General features: G+C 38.1%; 1 protein-coding gene across 1 annotated transcript in view; it reads left to right on the top strand.

Annotated features, from left to right (window-relative positions):
* Positions 1-9,288: 9,288 nt before the first annotated feature.
* The window catches only part of KCNH6 (potassium voltage-gated channel subfamily H member 6), a 111,602-nt gene continuing 104,025 nt past the window's right edge, over positions 9,289-16,865 (top strand). Inside the window, exon 1 of the mRNA XM_063300426.1 lies at positions 9,289-9,364. Coding sequence (XP_063156496.1) covers positions 9,289-9,364 — 76 coding nt within the window. The remainder of the gene's footprint in view (positions 9,365-16,865) is intronic.

Genomic DNA, 16,865 nt, shown 5'->3' with positions numbered 1-16,865 from the left:
TCCTTATTTACAGGGGAAAGAAATAAAGAACTTGCTTATATACATTTTTTCCACAGTTTCTGGAAGTAGAGTTGCATATAAGTGTTAGTAATGGTTGAATAAACAAATACACCCCCACAAGAAAATAGTGGATGTATTTGCTACATGCAGAAGAAGTCACCCAGCCAAATGTTTACATACATTCTTAAATCTTAACCACATGGAATAACATAGATTGGTCTTTCCATTATACTGATAACAAGCAGTTTATGATGGTAATCATGGAATTATACTACCTTTCCAATATTAAAGAGGTGGTTTTTTTTGCTGCACCTCATGCTTAATAAGATTCAGGCCTACTCCCCAGCAATAAGAGAGGGGAAGCATTCTTACTTCCCCTCCCTCACTGTGTTCTGTCAGGTGTTGTCCAGCAGCCAGTTCCCTTTTGAGTAAGAGCCAGACCAGGAAGTTACTAGCTGCCCACTGTAACACAACCCTTCACCAGTAAAGACAGGGTTCCCAAGATATCTGAAGGAGGACACAGACAATCAGAAAAGAGGATAAACTGGGGAGAAGGAGGACACATTAATTAACTTTCTTGATATCCAGCACAAAAATTACAGTGAAAAACTGCAAAAACAAAAACAACCCCCCCCCACTTAGGCCTACATGTATATGACATTACTTTTTCCAGCATCAGAAAGACTGGTTTTTCAAGTGCAATATTTTACCAACAAATTTCTGTTTTCAAGAACATATGCTAGTGATAATATAGAATTGACAACAACACACTTTTCAAATTTCACCATTGAAACCTTTGACATGTCATGTGATCTACAGACTACAGAGATCATTGATTTGAAGGGCCTGGACTGAAGCCAATCAGGGAATAAATTAAATAACTTAAATCTAGGCTGTCAAGTCTGTCAATGGATGAGGGAAAGAAAGAAGCAGACGATTTACAAGGTCACTGCATGAAAGTTTCAATGACTACTGTTGTGAAAACCATCCAAAAAAACCCAACAAGAAGACTTAAAAAGCTGGACAATATTTGATTTCAGTGCTGTGCCTGCTGATGGAGGACATGAGGACAAAAAGAAGGACATACCTCCTTTTGCCTGACATCTGGTAATCCTAAGTAAAGTTCCAGCCTGGACTCCACATGAGCACAGTCTTATGTGGTGAGTGGGGCATTCTTTTTGCCCTTGTTACCTTTGAAGAAGTGGATAGAGTAGTCCCTGGATTGTCTTTACCTACCTGTGTGCTGGATCCTTGCCCTCCTGGCTCCTTTGAGCAGTCAGAGGGAAGTAATTCCCTAGATCAGAGTGGCTGTTAATGCTTCCGTACAGGAAGGGACAATGCCACTAGCCTTGAAAGAAAGCGAGGTGTGTCCCATCTTCAATTGGCTCTCCCTGGATCCAGAAGTGTTAGATAACTACCCCCTGGTATCCAACTTTCCCTTTTTTGTGCAGGTTGTTGAGACAGTGGTTTGGAACCAACTACAGAGTACTCTAGTGACTTGGGGGACCTCTTGGACTTGCAGCTGTGGAAGCTGTGACTAGGGGAGCCTTTGCCCAGCTTCATCTAGTACACCAGTTGTGATCTTATCTGGGATGAAAGGAGCTTACTCCAATGAATCATGCCCCCATCACCACCTATTTAGATTAATGCAATATATTTTCAGTGGGGCTAGCTTTAAAAACCATCTGGAATCCTTGGCTGGTACAAAATGCAGAGCCGAAATGCTTGCTGGCAGTGATACCTATATTGTGGCCCTGCATCAGCTGGGTGCAATTTAGAGTGCTGGAGTTAAGCTATAAAACCCTTTATGGCTTCGCTCTAGGTTACCTACAGGGCCATATCTTCTCCCTGGAATTGGCCTGATTAGGCAGCTGATTGTTTCCCATTTCTTGGAGGTCAAGGGTCCAATGCCCAGAGGGATTTTTTGGTGACTACCTTCTGGAAAAAGTGGAATACAGAGCTCCAAATGTTGTTTGGGTTTATATATTTGTTGGGTTTTTGGTCATACTTTGTTGCTGTTGCTTTCAATGTATTGTTTTATCTCATTTGTAAGCTGCTAAGAGTCTGATTAGATTGTGGTGGGGTAGAAATCTAATAAATAAATACATGACAATATGGGTAAGTATCTCATCAACCATGAGACTGAAAGTGAATGCTTTTTATAACATTTTGTTGGTGCTAAATCATTTGATATGCAAATTTAAATGGAATAAATAGAAATTCAAATAGAATAGAAATTCAAATACTGCCTAGACAGTGGGAAGTATTGTTAATATCAATATCAAAGATTTCAACTGATAATATATTACATCTTATTCAAGAAAAAATAATATTCTGGACTTACTGGACTCCATTGCATTTATATAGAAAATGTCTGAGTAAATAGTCATGTTGATACAATGAAATTAATGCTTTATTTAAACATATGTTTGTACAGCATCCTATAATTGTTCCACTTTGGTAAGAAATTTTATGTGTATTTACTCAACTTTGAGACAAGATATAATATTTTCAGACATTTATATTCTTTTGAACCATGTTCCTATAATACGGAGGTTTACGAAGAAAAGTGGATTCTCACTGCCCTAATTATAGCTAAAAGACTTTAGCACTGGAAAGACAAATATATAGAACCAACTATTCAATGATCTGCAGAACTGATATTATTAGCAACTTATGAATGAATCAATTATTGCTATAAATTGATTATGGATTATTATAATGAAATATAGCTACTTTTCATTGAAATGCTTATGTAGATCTTTTGTATGTGCATATGTATCTTTAAATGCTTGTATGTTTTCATTTCTTTTTTTTTTAGTTTTCTTTTCTTTCTACTTTTGTATATTATTTATTTTTCTTTCTCTTTGTTTTTGGTTTCTCAACCGGTAAATGGAATAAATAAATATTGTACATACATTCTCTGAAGTACTAAATAAATATAAAATAATTTATGGTGTTGAATTAATCTCAGTTTGAGAGTTTTCTTATGCTCTCAATTTGAGAGCATAAGAAAACTGTTGCTTTGCTAATATGGATTTTTCCAACTCTTTCTTCTAATGTTCTTGGATATAACTAATATCTATCTTAACAATATTCTTTAATTGTTTTTAGAACAATATTGTAGACTTAAAATAATCCAAAACCAATACCAATATTGACAATTGTTCAAATGTTTTAGATGCTGCTAATCCATCTGGACCACACTGTGAAACCAGCACTAATTAAATATACTGCCCTTTCATAGTTTTGAACAATCCAGATTGCTCTTGCAGTGACTCAAATTATTTAAAAACTTATTTAACAACAAATTGTTCCAAAGAACTAATATCCCTACTTGCCCATGACTTCTGTTTCTCTTTTTCTCTGTAATTTTTGAAACAGAATGATCCCAGAATAGAAATTTGTTATGAGATACTTCATTAAATGCTTTACTGAAATGAAGATGTATTCTGTCTGCAGTATTCCCACAACTTACTAAGGAAATCATGCAATCAAAAATTGAGGTAAGCGTACTCTGGAAAAACTTGTTCTTGGTAAATCCATGCTAACCTGATTGTTTTCAAGATTCTTGCAGATCGATTGCTTTATGATCTGCTCTAGAATCTTTTCAGTTATCACTCTTAAACTGCTTATTCTATCAACCTTTCCCCTCTTTTTGAAGACAGAGAATTTGCTATCCTCCAGACATTTGGCACTTCACTCACGCTCCAGGGTTTTTCAAAACAGTTTTATAAAGGTTCACTCAGACTATAAGCCAGTTTCTTCAGTATCTCTGGATACAATTTGTCTGGTCCTGGAGATTTACACTCAAAGTAAGTAAGTATTTCCTAACACGTTTTCTCTCAGTGTCAGCCTTATATTTCTTAAATTCTTTCCTTTCCTTTTGCTCTTCATAATTACTTCATGGGAAAAAATATCCTCATGTTGGAAAATACTGAACCGAAATAGGTGTGTAATTCCACCTTTTTCACAAGTGTTGTGCTGTCTTCAATGAGCAGTAAAACTGCTAGCAGTTTGCCCTCTTTTTACTTTAGTTTCTTACATTACGTTTTCTGACACTTCTCTACAGTTCCAAGCTATCTTTTGGCCTTTCCCCACTGCTAAAATGTTACCCATCCATTTTTAAGTGGGCAGAAAAGTACACAGGATGACATTTGCTGTCCCTTTTGCCCATCCTTCCCCTGCCTCTATGGTCTCTGTCCCCAGGCACTGCTAATTTTCTGATTTCTCCCCAAGCAGACAGAGTCTCACCAATGTTACGGACTTGTTGGCTGCCCTTGTTAATCTTAGAATAAAGGGAGGAAATGCTGCTTGTACACCAGAACAGTTAAGGACAACTCAAGCTAGTCTCAATCAGGGGCTGGGGATGAGATGAAGGCAATATCATGGGGATGGAGAACAGAAAAAAAGATGATGCCAAGGTATGTTCGTGCCATGATTAGGTGCAAATGGGGAGATGTTCTGTATTTTCCTTGTACGGCGTCCATTTTTCTGCCTACCTTTTGTTTTCTGATCTTCGTTAAGCTTTTTGTGTAGCTGCAGGCACAAAATACTTTCCATATGTTTCTTCTAGGAACTGTTTGCAAATTGGACCTTTAGCCTCTCCTCTTTTAGGAATTTCTATCCATCCTTGAGAATTTTTTCTCATTTGCATTTCCTGCCATATAATCCTCATAATTGTTCTGAATTTATTACATTCTGCTTTTCTGAAACACAATATACGTATTTGAATAAAACTCAGTTTTAGTTTCCCTTAACATCAAGAACTCCAGCATTACATGATCACAGTATTTGTTCAGTTTCACTTCATAAACCATGTCTTCTCCTGTAGATTAATATCAAATTATAGACAGGTGCTCTCTTGTGCCTTCCTTTAATCTCTGAAGAAGAAAGCTGTCAGCAAGACAAGACATGAGTTTCCTGGTAGGACCTTGCTTAGCAGAGTTTGTCTCCCAATAAATGTTGTCCTCCCAAAACTTCTCATTCAGAAAAAGATTTGTAACACTTTTCTGCATGGTATGGACTTCCAGTTCTTAGTCAATAAGATATTTCTATCTTATCACCAAGTAACAGAAGAAAAATAGTTGTTCTACACAGAAAAGCAGTTTAATGTTTAGGACTTGATGAAACACAAGAATCCTATTATTTTCTGAAATGGCAAGACTATTTCTGAGCAAAGATTACTTTCTGGGATCAAATTAAATATTCTCCTGTGTGGGAAAGACAGTCCATTAAAACACAGGGTGACTTTTGAACTTAAAACAAAAATTGATAGAGTGAGCTAATGTGAAGGGTAGGACATTATTATAATTCTACAATACTAGCTAGTTAATCTAGCTTGTACCAAGATTTCTAATTAACTAAGTCATTTATCATCTCATGCAGTACTGATGGTTCACCCTTTCTTCAGTTCTTTCATTATTTAAAGAGAAAGGATTATTAAATTTATTAATTTGGAACAAAGCTGTCACAGTGAGAGCTCAGTTATATGTGAGCCTTTTGTGACTGGCATCTTTTTTCTGATTTAGTTCTCCTAATTTGTACTAGTAAGTAAACATAAATATGAGCTTCACCTCTAGGAAAAGTGCAAAGTGGTGGGTTTAATACTTTCACATCCTGAACTAGCAACTATGGTCTTTTCCCCCTGAATGCTAAGTATAAATTGATAATTATGACACCCTTCACTAATAAATACATCCAATGTACAAATTCTATCCAGACTGACTTTGAACCAAAGACTTCTTGGCTGAAACATCTGATTTAATTGAGGAGGGGATTGGCTCCCCCCCACACTGCTTTTTGTAACATCATGTCTGATTAAGAATATAGGAAAATTTGAAAGTTTGCAAACCATTTTAGCTGATCCCAATAAGGTATCACCTAATCACAGATAGTTACAGTGTAAGTTGCCCCTTCCACCATCAAGAAAGGAAAGAATATTCTGTTAAACATTTTAAGATTTTTTTTTCTTTTTGGCGAAGCCAATCAGAGTTGCACCTTGCACCACAATGCTTTTCAGCCTAATACTTCCTCTGTGTTTTTTGTTTATTTGTTTGTTTTCTGGAATTACTGCTCTTTTATTTATTTGCTCATTTTAGAAATGCAAAGACTTCTTCGGGCAGCCTTCCTTCCTTCCTCTGAAACTTGTGTCTAAGTACCCTTATCTTCTCCAATTTTTGTATTTCTGAACTAAAACTATCAGATGATCCCACACATATGTAAGAAGCTTTGATTTCACCTTGCTTGTTTTAATTGCTGAAGTATTGAGATCCATCTCAGGACAATAATGTACAATATTCAGGATCTCCAGATCTTCACTGGGTGATATTTTATTTAAAAGGGAGAAGGAGGAAGAAATGAAGGGGGGGGGGGGGAGTAAAGGACAACTTGACTCTGGGTTTACAGGATTAGAGTTTAGACTGAATGTGGGAGGAGATGCAAACTTCTAAATTATGTTCTATCTTATGCCATTATGCCCACATTGCATCTAGAACAGCCCTTGAGGCTGCTGTGATAAAAAAAACAAGCAATGAATTGTTGTTCAGTCATACTTTGAAATAGAAAATAGTTTTCAGCTAATCTGCTTGATCCAAAATATAATCCCAGCTTCAGGTGAAATAAATCCTCTTTCTTTGGTGTAGGATAGGATCTAACTATTGAACAGCTAAGTTTGATATTATCAAAATTTCTTAGTGCAACATCTTTATGAAGCTAACTATAAAGCTGAAGAATTTCCTCCCCTCCCCCTTCTTCTGTATTTGTGAAATGCCCTGAAATACTAGTTGGAGGAATCCTTAATTAACTGTAATACAAAGATAGTAGTAGGCCAACTGAGAACCAGTTTGGTGTAGTGGTTAAGGCATCAGGCTAGAAACCAGGAGACTGAGTTCTAGTCCCACCTTGGGCACAAAGCCAGCTGGGTGGCCTTGGGCCAATCACTCTTTCTCAGCCCTAGGAAGGAGGCAATGGCAAACGACTTCTGAAAAACCTTGCCAAGAAAACTGCAGAGACTAGTCCAGGCAGTCATTTGGAGTCAAAACTGACTTGGAGAGGAGAGGAGAGGAGAGGAGAGGAAAGGAGAGGAGAGGAGAGAGGAGAGGAGGCCAATTTAATGCCTGAAAAATCACACAGAACAAAAATAAGCATAGACATAAAAATGGCCATTCTTCTATACTTCGATGAGGCTGGGAGGAAAAGAACTACAGTTAAACTTTCTCCCTATTAAAGGTCACTCTGAAAGAAAACCTCAAGAAATAAGTTTATGCAGTGACCTGGTATAAGGCCATTGCAAGAGGTCAGAGAGATGCCTGTAATCAGAGGGATGGGTTACATGGGAAGATATTAGCAGGCTCTGTCAATCTCAGATCTGATGCAATGGAAATTCAATATTTCAATATCTGACATGTGGGGATCTACAACAGATTTTGAAGTGTACCTCCCTCCAAGCATTTAACAAGACTGCCCAAGGCAACCCACAACCCAGGAAAAATAATCTGATAGCCCACTCAATTCTATGTCTTTTCTTTCTTATATGTGGAAAGAAGATGGTCCACAAGATTGTTAGGTCTCAACATTTTAGAGGCACAAAAGGTGTTACCTCTAAAACTCAAGCCCAGAGTCAAACAGGTAGCCAAGATGATGGAATAAACATAAATGTATATATAGGAATTCACTGTTACATTCCATAGCTCCAGCCAATAACCTGATATTTTGCCTTAGCTGAAGTTTCCAAATCCATTTTTAAGAGCAGATTTACAATGTGCCGAAGTAATTTAGATTAGCCTGAAGATTATGGCCCATAAATGACTGTAGCAATTTGGGCTTGGGATAGAATAAACAACTTGGTGCCCTCCAAGTTTTATACCCATCAGCCCCAGCCAGCACATGAACGATAAGGGATTGTGAAGTTGTAGTCCAAAACTTCTGGAGGACACCAAGCTGTATACCCTGAAGGTATAATTTAAATTACTTTTTCTTTTAATTTGCAATCTAATACACTTTTAATAGCTGAAAAATCTCTGCTACTATTAAGCCCATTACCAATATTCAGTTTTAGAGGAAAGGGTGTCAGTCATGATCAGCAATTATTATAATCAGGATCAGTAGGAAACGTTTTAACTGTGTCCTTTTTAAAAGGCTGTTTTAGGATCCTTATGATCAACTGCATGAAAACCTGGTTCCTGTTACAGTGGTTTTTCCAATTTTTTTTTAAAAAAGTCAAGCAACATATTAGAATAATTCCTAAATCCTATGGCAGCATTATTACAATAGCTTTCTTCCACTTAATTTGTTCATCTAGTCTATGAGGTGGTGAGGTAACTGTGAAGGCATGCAGATTAGCTCTCTGTCTCTGGAGTGACTGGTGGCTGGAATCCTTTGTTTACTCCATCTCTTTTCACGGTCCCAAACAAGTGGCTATATTGCACAATGCCAAGAAGCTGGGTTGTAAGGGTAGTCCGGAGCGAACCAATATCTGCAAAACCTTGTAAATTTGCTCTCTTGCTTCCCCTCTCTTTTCGTTGCCCCCTCCTCCCACTCATGCTTTTCTCCTTCCGCCCCCGGATTCACAGCCAGCGACTCAGGTGGTATTCACTCCAGGACGGGCTCTTCAGCACCGCAGCCTGAGAACAGCTCCTGCTTTCACCCGGTTCCGAACGCATTCTTGCCCTCCGAGCGTTAAAGAGACAGGGGGGGGGGGGGGGCGACACGGAGACCCCTCCCAAAGGCGTGGGCCCCTCCTTCCAAGCCCCAGTCCTTTCTTCAGCTTCTTCCGCGCTGAATTACAGATCAGCGAGGCAGCTGTTCCCTGTGAGTTTTTTCGGTTCCACGTCTATTTAAGATCCCAAGAAGAGAGAAGGGAGGTGGCTGCTGGCTATTGTCAGGTTAACAGCTGTTGCTGCTGACAAGTCTCTGAGAGAGCCACATATGGAATGGGACACTGATGACTAAGCACCCTCATTTAAAGAAAAAGAGAAAGGAAACTCCCTCCCCTCTTCCTCTGGTGTTTCTTCCAACTCTCCCCCTCCTGCCCTTGGTGAAATGGTATTGGTTGCGAACGAAGGAAAACGAGGGGAGGGACACGGGGACGAGGGGGGCGTCTCTGCTCTCCTCACAGCTACCCAGCGGGGGAGTGTAGGAGGCAGGGGCCCGTTAACTAACTGCCCCTTGGTTCCTCAGAGCAGAGCAAAAGCTTCTTCCTCGCTTCCACTCAGACCAGAAGCCAGAACAGCTTACTGAGCAGAGCAGAACTTCTCCTGCCCATTGGAGGTGAACAAAAAACTGAAAATGCCTGTCAGGAGGGGGCATGTGGCCCCTCAGAACACCTATTTGGATACCATCATCAGGAAATTTGAAGGACAAAGTGAGTAGAACATCTCTCTTGACTTTCATTCTCTATGTTTGCTCTACGTGAAGGTCAGAACTAGCAGGGCAGAAGCTCCCTTCCTTGCCTGTCAGCACTGCTGTGAAAGGTGGGGCTGGAAATGACTGGCCCTATTAAGAGTGTTGCTCACTCCAGTTCAGTGACTTCTTGAAACTTCATGAATGTCAGAGTGTCCCGTTCCCTTCAGTATTACCAGAGTCATACTCGTGTTCCAGCAAATTACTAAAAATGGAAAATTTGGGTTCCGTATGTTTGTTCATGTGTATAAATATGGAATTAACCCTTCTGATATTAAGAGAGAGTGAGCAGTCGCTGGATTTATCAGCCTCTGAATTTATCAACAGAGCATAACTTCCATTAAAGCAGCACTTTGTTGTATGGCTTGTTCACTGGGAATTTGTAAAAGGAATGCTATTTACTAAGCAGGAATTACTTGATAATGTTCATAACACCATTTTTCCCTATAAAAAAATACTGCTGTTTGGTTTCTCTGCCTAGGAGCTACTATGGTTAACAGTGCAATCCCATACTTGTTTACCAAGAGGTAAGCATCACTGAAGTTAACTGAAGTTATCCCCAGTAATTACGTACAGGATTGCAGCCCAAATAGTTAAAGCCTTACAACATAAAAACATCAGTTATCTGAGCTTTTTGGTTTCATCGTGTGCCCCCAGGGCCACAGGAAGTCAGTTTGCCCAGTACCATGCATTTTTACTAAATACTAATTTTTGTATGCACACATACACACACACAAATATATTTAATTTTATATTTTTGCCGCGTTCTAGATTATATCCAGTCAGATCTAATAACCATATAATGTTCCTTCATTAAAAGTGACTGGATACAGTCTAGCAAATAGCAAAAGTAGCAAAAGGCTGTAGACATGTTAGCACACTTCACTCTTGCAGTAGAGAAGGTCCCTAGAGAATAAAAAGATCCAAATTTCACAAAAAGCCTATATTGATATAACCAGACCCAAGAGAGGCACCAAACATCCAGCCAACGTCTCAGTAAGCATTGTCAGGGAAATCGCTATCTAATTCTCACCTTCGTAGCTTTAAAATGAGAAAGACATAAAGTTAATTCACAGGGATGTTGCAACGCTAACAAACTGCACATTTATTCTGTCAATTTTATATACATGTGTAAATAGTATTTCTATTCATAGCATCTCCAATTGGAATAGAAATAAGTTTTTTGCACCCATTGTTGGACAAAATAGCTGGCTGTCTGGCAAAAGGCTATGGTTGTTGTTGTTGTCATCGTTTTAGATGAACATATTTAAACCACACAGACACTAATACAGTGTTTCTCAACCTTGTTAAGATGTGTGGACTTCAACTCCCAGAATTCCCCAGCCAGGTAATTCATGCCAATAGGATAAATGGCTTCAGCACAAATTAGATCAATCATGTATTTGGTAGGAGCGCGGAGCCAATTTTAGTTGAACTCAAAAAACTAAGAGAGATGGACCTGATTAATCCCTGGATGGGAAACCACCAGGAAACCCCAGGCAATGTACTGCTGCCAAAGAAAACACACAATTACCAGGAATCAAGTTCAGCTAAAGGGAATCTTTACCTTGTGTATGTGTGTATTTATAATGTATGTTAATTTAAATATTTAATTTTTAAAATTTAAAATTTAAAGTTCATTCTATTTTTCCAGTCAAAAAGCATGAATCAAGAAGCTAGGCGTATTTCAAGCCAGCGTGGCTTGCTCAGATACATTACAGAATTTACCTTACATTTGTTTCCATATAGTTTTTAAACAAGTTGCCCCATTGACTATACAGGAATTTCCCTTTGATACGATCTTAACAGATTAAGAATACCTGCAGATGTAAACAAAAAAGCCTGATTCCTTCTTTGAATTTACATCCTATTTTTCATAAATGAGCTCGAGGGGTATTGTTCTTTATCATGATGACTTGTTGAAAACCCATTATGTAAAGGTATCTGGCTGTTTTTGACTAATATTGGTGTGTGTTTCAACAGTATATCTGCAATTCCACCCATTTGCTTTTGGTGTTGAATTTAGAACCATACCATACATTAAGAAGATTTTGTACTTCATTTGGAAATTTGTATCCATTAAATTGTTTTACCAGCATGCCTTTTTAGTTGAATAGACTCATTTATTTTATGTCACATCTGAAAATTCTTAGATTGCACCATCGAAATACCTTTGCATAGGAGACCCAGGTAAGGATACCCTATGTCAGACCAGGGTAGAAATAAAATTTTGGGAGTTTTAATATCAATTTACATAGTCCGTCAGTCCATGCATCCTGCCCCTTGAGAGGCCCCTGGGCAGCATTGTCCTTGAGGATCCTTTACAAGTTAGCAACTTATTTTACCTGACTTAGTAGAAGCAAGAATCCTTTGTAATCAAACAGTATGTAAGAGAATAGAGAATTAAAAATGCTTCCAGGTAGAACTTAAGCAACACCCCTAGAAAGAAAATTTAACAGGCAGTCTTGCAAGGTAAAATGAGGATTTCTTCCCAGTCCATACCCACTTAACCTTGAGTATCTCCAAAGATTCCAGCTCAGGGTTGGGGTGATTTAGAAGCAAATATAGGCAAGTCTTAAACTGTATAAAGCTTTAAAGAAAAGTGTTAGAGCACCCCTGAGATGTTCCTAATAATCCATCTCAGTTAGTAATCTAGCATGGGTGTTTTGATTAATTGAAGTTTCCTAACAGCTTTCAGGGACAACCCTGCAGATAATGTTCTCAATAATCAAAATCTGGAGGTTGCTATCTTTGTCCTGGAGGGAACCACAGCTGGAGATGGAGCCTCAAATGAAGAAATATGCTTTGTGTCATTTATGCTACTTTGGAATTCAGCAACTCTGGATGATAAGTGGTGAATGGCTCCTTTGAGGACGGATTATTTTCATCCAGCCTGAAGGATGTTGGGTAGTTTCTGCTTAATTTCAAACATTCAGTTTCGGCTAAAGTGCTTGGGAGTCTGATGATAACTAAATTTTGGGAGTTCCTGGATGTAATGGAGTGCTGACTATAAACCTGGATTGTGCAATTTTGGCCAAGGGACTACCACCACCTTTGAACTGCATGTTGCAACAGGGGACAGGGCCACATTGCTGTAAAAAATTTATAGTGATCCCCATTTACATCATACAAGTTGATTTAGCCATTCTTTTTAAAATATAGAAAATTTATGGGAAATGTTATCCAGGGATCTGTAGCCTGATGGGATAGTACTCCTCTTGTATCCATTGGGATGAAACTTTGAATGTGAGGATTCCTAAATCTGACTTTTTTCAAATAATGACTAAGGCTTGGGATGCTTTTGTTCAGCTTCAGTTGATGCGCTAAATGCATCAGTGTTCTAAAGCCTACCTGGATGCATGAGTTCTATTCAGACTGGGTTACTATAGCTGCTTGGGCCTTTGGGTCTTGAAAAGTTCTGTTTCATGTCTCCAGAGAAGCCAAGGAACTTTAGATGGGAAAACCATCTCTGTGGCTAGATGAGGGATTGAAAAATGGCAATGTGTGAGTGAATCTAAGATGGCTTTACATCCACCAAATCAAAAGCATACTGTACCTTGGAAATTAGGAATGCTTTTGTGAATTTAAAGCCTCCTTAGAGGATTAATTGGGGAGGAGGCAGGTAAGGGAATGGAAAAACTGGGATTGGAAAAGCAGAAAGAAATGAAACTTAGCATAGATTTTCCCCATCCCTGATATTATTGCTCTGCCCACTGTTTTAAGCTGAAAGCATGCTGTGGATGCTTGTTTTCCTTGAATAAATACATAATCATCAATGACTTTGTAGTAGCAGAATCTTTATATAACTTGCCATTCCTGCTGCCAACTTAAATATAACATGTCTTTCTTGTGCCAACCTCTCCACGCATATACACCAAGCTATCCACTTTCCTACTCATCCATTCTGCTATAAGCTCTAATTCACTGAAATATTGGAAAGTAATCTAATCCTCTCCTGGTGCCTTTGCCAAGATAATGTGGAGCTAGCCCAGCTGGTTTCTCTACAGCCACATAATGGGCAGAGGGATAACATACTGCAGTTGTTCTGGAGAAAGGCAATGGCTCTCCAAATAGTGTGTTCAGGAATGCACAGCTGCCTCTATGAGGACAGCAAGAATGCCTTCCTGTAGATCCTGAGGGGATCCATTGCTGGATGCCATGCTAGACCAATATAGCTAACACTCCTTGCTACCTTTGCTTCAACACTTGCACCCAATTATCTTTAAAATAAGCTTATTGAATAAGCAACTCTAATGCAGAAAAACACATTTTCATTAAGTCCTACCTATCACACACAAATCCTCTCTGCTGGAGGTTAAGAATCCATTCAGCGATAGGAAGTACAGCTAGAATTTCATGGGAATTCAGATATTTTATTTCTTTTCTTTTCTTTAATTATTAATAAAAACTTTCTCTCCTTTCTTATTGAAGACAGTGCATTCAATGCCTTGAATAAAGCCCATCATACAGTAATGATGGACTATTTTTTGGATGTTGGTTTTTTAAATGGTTTCTTATATACTTTTATTCTTGTTGCTATGAGCCTCCCATAGTTATGGTATATAAGATGGGTGGCCATATAAGTGTATTAAATAAATTAACAAATAAGATATAAAAATACAGCACCAATATTTCTGATCAATGTAAACTTCACAAAGATAGTCAAGAGTTGACAAGAATTGAATCAGAAGCATGTTGGATGTGCCACATAATTGATCAATGTCCAAAATATCAAAATATTTGCACTAGGAGGGCATTTCACCATTGTAAAAAGTAGAATTGAGTTGCACTCAGTGGGCATCTTCATGAAGTTTTCTTGGCAACAACACAGAAATGATTTGTTGCTGTCTTCTTAACGGATGCTTTTTGATTTCCCAGCCTAGCCTACAGCTCTGGTATTCTCTTGTAGTCTCCCATCCAAATCTTAAATCTCATTTAGGACCAATTCTACTTAGCTTCTAAGCCAAACAAGGCCAGCCAGGTATTACCAAATGCTTGTGCTACTACTGAAAAAGCTCTTCTGATCTTCTATTTGCATTTTGCAGTAATTTCTGGAGCAAGGACTGGAATATGAAAGAAGACATTCATTCTTGTGCCAAAGATTTCTCTTCATGCATTGAATGCTGTTTCTCCATCTATCTGATGATGGTCATGAGAAAAGGAAGCTGCTGCTGCAGGGAATATACTTAAAACCAGAAATGCACAAACTGCTGCCACTTCAGTCCTTGAGAATAGTCTCCCAGCTCTTTCCAAAGGTGAAAGGGCAGCTTTCAGTCTGAAAAATATATCACCCTGCTGTAACTGTTGTAATTCTAAGCACGCTTAACAAGAATTACATTCTTTTGGGTGTAATGGACCTTGCTTGTCTGATTAAATACTTGGGGGGAATCAGGCTGTAAGTTAGCAAAATCTTGATAACTGTGCCCAGCCTAAATTAGTTCCTACAGTGCCCAGCCTACAATCTGTTCTGATCATATCTGAAAAAATATTTTTCCCTTGGGAAAATTGCAGGAATCACAATCACAGGCTTTCCAGAATAGACAGATTTGAAAGCATTCTATATTCTGGGAACTTTCTACTTCTTAATTTAGAGAACATCAGAGCTAAGTTATGGAACTCTTTTCAGTGCCAGCGCTCAACTCTGGAATGTGTGAAGTGATCATAAGGAAGAGAATGACTCACAGCAGGGCACAGACTATAGTGCCTTCCTTCAGCACTGTGTTATCACAACCAGAATTCACACATGTGGGGGAAAGGTTTCAAAGCAGAAGCCATAAAATACTAGAAGCCTGATCCAGAGTGCCTCTTGAAAGGAAGGAAGGAAGGAAGGAAGGAAGGAAGGAAGGAAGGAAGGAAGGAGGGGAGGAGGGAAGATTTATGTTTTGTACAGTTTAAAAAATCTAACATATTGATTCAATTTGCTCCCTTCACTACCTTGGTAGTACTGTTTTAAGAAAGGCAATTACTCTTACTCAACCTTGGATAGGAACAGAAGCAAAATATATTGAAACTGGAAAAATTGCTGTGCAGATGAATGCAGTAATTGGAAATTAATTAAGGATTGTGCTAATAGCTACCTGTGCCAAATATCTTTCTATGGCTATAAATAAAAGAGATGCAAATATAAAAGAGGAACTAAGGGTGGAGAGCATCCTTTTCACTCAGTTGACCTCAATAGGATACTTTCAAGCACTTCATTTACATATTATGCCAAGATTTACAGCACATCCTTCCTCCAAGGAGCTCAAGGTGCTTACATGCTTTCTTTCCCCCATAGTTTCATCCTGAATGATAACAACCCTGTTATCAGAGCAATCTTGTCAAGTAGGCTATGATTGAGAAATAATGATGACTGGCCCAAGGTCATCAAGTCTGCACCATGACCAAGGGGAAAAAGGGAGCCTGTCAAATAATTATGAATGGACACTAATTGGGTTAAAACTGAACTATCCATCAGCGGGGGCAAGGCCATTTTCTCCTGATACTAATTGATTTCATAAATTTACACCTACTGTATAGAAGTTTGGGAAAGATAGAAAAAATCCTTGGCTGCTGACCTCTCTTTTTCTCTTGCTCCTTGATCATCCTTTTTAATGCATGAAGATAAATTTGTCCAATACAAGGGAGAAATAGAGGAATTTACTGGATTAGATATTACTTATTGATGAAAATACTATTTCTGCTGAATACATTTTGCAAGTTCCAATGTGGTTTAAAATGAGACAAATTCAGTCATCCCTTAGTAAGATTATTAGGTATTATCCATTACAACCATTGACAACACTTGAAAAATGATGAACCTCTATTTCATTTAAAATCAAGGGAATCACATCAATATTTTACAAAAGTCTTATATCAAGCATGACAGGTACTCCTGAAAGTCTTAAAGAGGAGAAGGATTTGGGAAATCAATTCAATACATCTAATTGGAAGTCTGTATGGCATGGAATTCCACCTAAATCTGTCATCAAGCTCTGCTATACATTCAATTATACATCACATATACACTAATCTCTTTCTGTGCTTGTTACGTGTATGTATCCCTAAGTTTCTCTATCTTCCTCTTGATGCTTTTGTTTTAGTTCTTGTTTATAGAGTGTTCATTTTAAAATTTCATACATTTTTAGTTTTTGTCTTGATTATCTTCTTGTTCAATAAAACAGCTATAAAAAAGAAAGAAATTTTAACCTGTATCTAGCTCTCCAAACTAGCCCAACATACTAATTAAACTGAACATGATGATTTGGCTCATAAAAAAAGGTAGTCTTTAATTCTAAGACTACACTTAATTACAACATATCTGATAATCCTGAAATACTAGATAGAGCATTTTAACAGTCTATGTACAGAATCAGTTACATCATACTGCAGTTATCTGCTATATTAATCATTACTTCTACACATCATTGTGACTGTGCAAAAACAACATTATGGCAAATTTACTAACATATTTATGCAAGTTT

The sequence above is a fragment of the Candoia aspera genome, chromosome 4 (genome assembly GCF_035149785.1).
Source record: "Candoia aspera isolate rCanAsp1 chromosome 4, rCanAsp1.hap2, whole genome shotgun sequence".
Taxonomy (NCBI): domain Eukaryota; kingdom Metazoa; phylum Chordata; class Lepidosauria; order Squamata; family Boidae; genus Candoia; species Candoia aspera.
Note: the sequence above shows the minus strand (reverse complement) of the source record. Positions and strands in the feature narration are given on the sequence as shown.